The sequence below is a fragment of the Glycine max genome, unplaced genomic scaffold (genome assembly GCF_000004515.6).
Source record: "Glycine max cultivar Williams 82 unplaced genomic scaffold, Glycine_max_v4.0 scaffold_174, whole genome shotgun sequence".
Lineage (NCBI taxonomy): Eukaryota > Viridiplantae > Streptophyta > Magnoliopsida > Fabales > Fabaceae > Glycine > Glycine max.
The window spans coordinates 34,476-39,777 of NW_024464796.1; the positions used below are offsets into that span (position 1 = coordinate 34,476).

General features: G+C 34.3%; 1 protein-coding gene across 1 annotated transcript; it reads right to left on the reverse strand.

Moving 5' to 3' along the window:
- Nucleotides 1-2: 2 nt before the first annotated feature.
- LOC106797947 (uncharacterized) lies at nt 3-3,888 on the reverse strand (the record flags this gene model as incomplete). Its single annotated transcript, XM_041013733.1, has 8 exons — nt 3,567-3,888; nt 3,295-3,349; nt 3,122-3,177; nt 2,458-2,558; nt 2,133-2,202; nt 722-791; nt 126-182; nt 3-22 (listed from the first exon to the last, which is right to left on the reverse strand). Coding segments are annotated over exons 1-8 (732 nt in total), but the record flags the coding sequence as incomplete, so codon positions are not given.
- Between the last annotated feature and the right edge of the window lie 1,414 nt (nt 3,889-5,302).

Sequence of the window (5,302 nt, forward strand, 5' to 3'; positions counted from 1 at the left end):
CGATTCCATGATGAGACATACTCTGCAAGGAAGAAGACAAAAGAAAACACACTTTTGCCACCATTATTTGTCAAAACAAGAATTCCCAATAAACAGCAAGTTATTTGGCCCACTAAAGCAATTACCATCCAGTGTGTAGTCAAACCCATATCTGGGTTGAGGCTTGTCAGAAAACCCAAATCCTGAGATGAAAGAATAAATGGAGTGAGCTTTTCCAATTCTGTTGTCGTGAATTAATAAATTAATGAAGTGCCAGTAAAAAAATTCAAAAATGAATGAGAAAATCATGAATCCATCTCATGGATAAATTTGTTGTATGAAAATTTGTAAATGAAACTTGTCATTACACACAAATTGAAGCACAGCTCTACTAAATTAGAGACAGATCAAAGGCTCATCATCATGGATACTATAATAAGTTCATAACATACTCGAAAGGGGAATAAATAATAAATAACAAACTAAATGTAGCCCTCAACTGTTATTCTGGAAGATAGATTGCATTAGCTGTGACGAAGAGGAAATTATACAGGTATAATATAGTACTAAAAGGTCGAGCTAGTGCAAGAGATTGAAGGCATTTAATTTGGCTTATATAAATTAAAAATCCAACAAGTATGAAATGACACAAAGCATAGTTCAGAATGTCACAAAGAGAACCCCAGCAAATAAAGTAAGATCAATTTTTAATTACAAATTCAATATAAAATTGTGATCTTACCTAGCCAGTCAAAGGCTATGACGTGATAGTCCTTGGAGAGTACTGGAAGAACTTTGCGGTAAGAATATGCCTGGCAGCATCATCAATTTGCCAGTAAAATTGTGGTTTCTCAATATATCTAATATGGACAAAATAACTCACGATACACTTATTAACATTTCCAACTATGTGTAAGTGATAGAAACACATTGACTATTATTGAAACACATAGTCCATGAGTACGTAAAATCCCATTTTCTGTATGCTATGAGTTCATCCAGTACAAGAGCTAGTCAAGGACTAATTACAGGGCTAATAAACAGTTATAAACTAAAGTCATAACTATTAGTATTCTAAAATGTGTTAGTAAGTCCAAACTACTATGCTAATGAATCAGACTATTATTCAAACACTCACCCTTAAGATGATGCTTATTAAGCTATCAGGTTGTTGCAAATAAACATACAGATACAAAACATAGAACATCAAACATATCAGCCTATATCAAACAAAGAACTTGAGCAACCAGTACTTTCACTGAAGAACAACACTTTCGGTCATGTCATTGACTAATAGCTTCCTTGGTCTTCAACCTTTCCCCCTAACTTTGATCTACTTCCAACTTCTCTTCAACACATATCCCAAGTACATGACACAGGTTTAGCAGTCTCAACCCTTTCTCATCAATGGTCCACTCAACCTCTAAGCTGGTCTTAACAACACTCCTATACTCCCAGTAATGCACAAAAAGAAAGCCCTTTACTAGAGTCTGAAAACTTTTTATCCACAACTTCATTGACAACAGAAATAGACAAAATGGCCACCAAACCAAAGTCATCAATCATCCTGGCACAACCACCTCTGAGATCACTCCATGAATCACTCTCTCTGAGCATCCTTTAACACCTTATCTCAGAATCAGAGCAAAAAAATAAGATGGAAAAGACATGATGGTTTGCACTTCATCACCCTTACAGCAATGAAGGAGTGACTCCCAACATCCCTGTTTGTTCCCATCGCAGTGAATTGCAATAAGCATTGCAATTACCTTAACTGCAGCTCAACATCACGAGATAACCACTGTATTTGCTTCAGCTCCTTTTAAGTCATCTCAACAGCAACCACAACTAAACTCCAAAATTTAAACACCACATCTTAGTCCGACAATTTTGAAAACTGTCACTATTGTTTCACTCGCCTATAGAGTCATGAACATGCATTTGATTCCCTAAGGAATCCAAATCACATTATGGTTTTGTGGATACAAGCTTGGCATGGATTAAAACTATTAGTTAAAAATTAGCTAAGAAAACAAAGCAAACAAATGATATTCATATCATTATGATTTAAAATTAAGAAAGGACCCATTAAAATTGCATATAGAATATTATTCTAGAGGTTCTCTCTCACATTGTTGACAAATAAAACTCACCTGTGAAGGGAAACCATGGATTAATATCACTGAAGGATTATCAGCACTTCCGCTTTCAACACAAAACCATCTATTATGTAAAATCATATTGACAAAATGTTATTCAATTATCTGTGAAATAATACCATTTCTCATTTCTACTTGTAACAAAACCTACAAATTCAGATAAGGTTTTTTAGAATTATTAATTTAGGTATTGTTATATATTCATGCCACATATCAGCCATCTGCTTTCCAACTTAATATTTTTATTTTTTAAATTTTCCTGTGTTCTTCAACAAGAAGATAGAAAATCATTGGACATGTAAAAGTAAATCTAGTTTACCTGAAACGATCGCCAGTAGCTTGAGAACCGGAACCCATAGCAAGTCCAAAAATCGGATCTTTTGCCTTTTCACCAGTGCCAGGTATTGAATAGGCTTTAACCTGATAATATATCAGAAAACTGATGGGTAAAACCATAAATGGGTTGAAAATCATAACATTCTACCTCAAGGAAATGAAGTTGAAATAACAAAAGGACAATTTTTGCCGTATATCAGATTATTGTAACTCAATTAATCTGGTCATGTGTCAACAAAATGTATTCACGGAACTCAGAACTAATCAACAGTATACTTCAATATTTTATACAAAGACTAAACCTTTATTTTCATCATCCTAAAATACAAGCACAATCACTTAGGTCCTCAAAAGATTTTGTCATCACTTTGGTTCTCCAAAGTTTTGTCATCAATTTAGTCCCAAATCCCAATAGCATGCAAAAATGACATCAAATCATTTCCTAAATGAGTGTTTCATTATACTCATTTCTTTCCGTCCAGCAAATAGTGACCAAATCATGACCTGAAGGATAGAATAGATAACAAAAAAAATTCTAGAAACAAAATATAAAATGCATAGCATTGCTATAGAATATTACTCAAACCCCCTTTTAACAGCAATTAAAATATAAAGAAAGAAAAGGGTGAAAATTAATTAGTAGTCACCTTTTTCCCTTGCTTAAACCATTCATCACTTGGACTAGGGCCATCTGAATACTTCCCTATCAGTATAGAAGAAACCGAAAAATTCAAACAAAAGTTTCAAAATCACAAAAAGTAAATGCCTGTGATGTGAGCATGTTTTCCACACATCCATGATCCACCCATTTTTTTTTTACCTCCACTGAAAGAGAATCCATCTCCAACAGAAACTGGAGCATCCAGAAGGTAATCCTGCACTAGAACTAACAAACAGTTTGAAACAAAGTTTCAAGAAGCAAAATTGGGAAACTCCATCAACACAAAAACCATACTTGGGGATATAAGGTGTGTTGGATGGTTAAGGGAGAAGGGAAGAGGGAAAAGATTACGGATTCGATCCCCTCAGCTAACAAAACTAACATTCTAACAAGTTAACATTTGTCCACAAAAAAAAAAACAAAAACCATACTTGGTCACCATTATTGCCACTTGAACTGCAATTCAACTTGAGAGATTTTCTTGTTGAAGGGCATGATTGGAACCTCCTCGAAGCAAGGAATGGTGGAGATGAAGCGGTGGAAGAAGAAAAGTGAAGAAGGTGGGAACGGAAACAACATGCAGAGCCATGAAAAGCTTGAAGGGTCATAGCAATGATAACATGAAGTGGTTGGTTTTGGTTGAGAGGGAACGAACGAGAAAGTAACTTAACTGAAAGACCGTTAGTTTTGATGCCAAAACAACATAAAAATGAAACATGTTTTGTTTTGTCCATTAATTTGTGAAGAGATAGGGATTCTCCGGTCCTCACTTCACCAAACTTCTTTCTGGCCTTAAATAATTTTTCCCTACACCAACTAGCTTTTTCAATAGTTTATTCATAATATATATTTAAAAAATAGTTTATTTTAATACCTCTATCCTAATAATAAAGGAGATATATATTTTTTTTTTTTAAAAAGGAGATATTTAGTTAAGTAAAATAAAATGTACCAACAAAAAGAGATATTTATTTTTGGTGTACATACTACATAATATGTTAACTATTTAATCCATCAAGTAACTCTAAAAACAACTCCATAATTATAATTATTTTTTTAAAAAATAAGCTTCACAATTATGATAATTATTTACAACTAAATTTAACTCCAAAAAGATAAAAATAAAAACAGAGGCATTTTGAAAGAAAATTTTGGTGTACATAATAGTAGTGATTTTTTAAATGTGCTACGCAAGAGATATTCTAAAACACCTTATGAATAGGTGTTGTGTTTTTAGCTAAAATATCATATTTATGAAATGCTTATTTCGTAATACTTTCAAAAATAATTATAAAACATGTCTTTACGATTAAATAAGAGAGTTACTATTAATCCCTACAAAAAATATTCGTCGGCCCCTACATATATGTGAAATCCTCTTTTTACCCATAGTTTAAAAAAATCCATCACTCCCTCTTCCCCCTGCCTTCAGCACCCAACTCCTACATTTTCTCTTTTCCTCTTCCTTCTCTCGAACCCAACCCTTCATCTTCCCTAACCTCCCTCCTTCCTTCTCTTTCGCTCCCCCTTGCATTTGCGTCCCCTCTACATTTACCTAAATGTAAGGTTTTTCTTCTTTTGGGTTATAGCATTCAAAGGAATCACGATTCCATTATTATTATTATTTTATGGTTTGTAGACCATAACGAAAACACGATTATGTTGTGTTTTGCACAAAACCACAACGGAATCATGATTCCACTATGTTTTGGAAAATCATAAAATGGAATCACAATTCTGTTGTGGTTTTTGTCAAAACATACAATGGATTCCATTGTGGTTTTTGTCAAAACACATAATGAAATCATGATTCTATTGCGTGTGTTAATTTTTTTAAATTTTATTATGTTTATTACTTGTTTAATTGTTTTTTGTTTAAACTTAGATGGCTCGAACAAAGCAAGCCTCGTGCGTTGTCGGACATGATCATTTTCATGAGGGCCCCTCACATGAAGGGGACAATGTTGCAGAGAGGCATCAAAGGCTAACAGTGCCTAAACGTGGCTGGCGTTCGGCGATGCCAGAGCTAGAAGGACCACCGACAGTGCCACAAACACTGGGCATTGTTGGACCTCCATTTGGAGGAGGTCCAATTGATCTGTCCTTGCTTCAATCGTACAAGGACCACTACGTTGGTGAAGTAAGGATGCACTAAGCATGGTTAGAG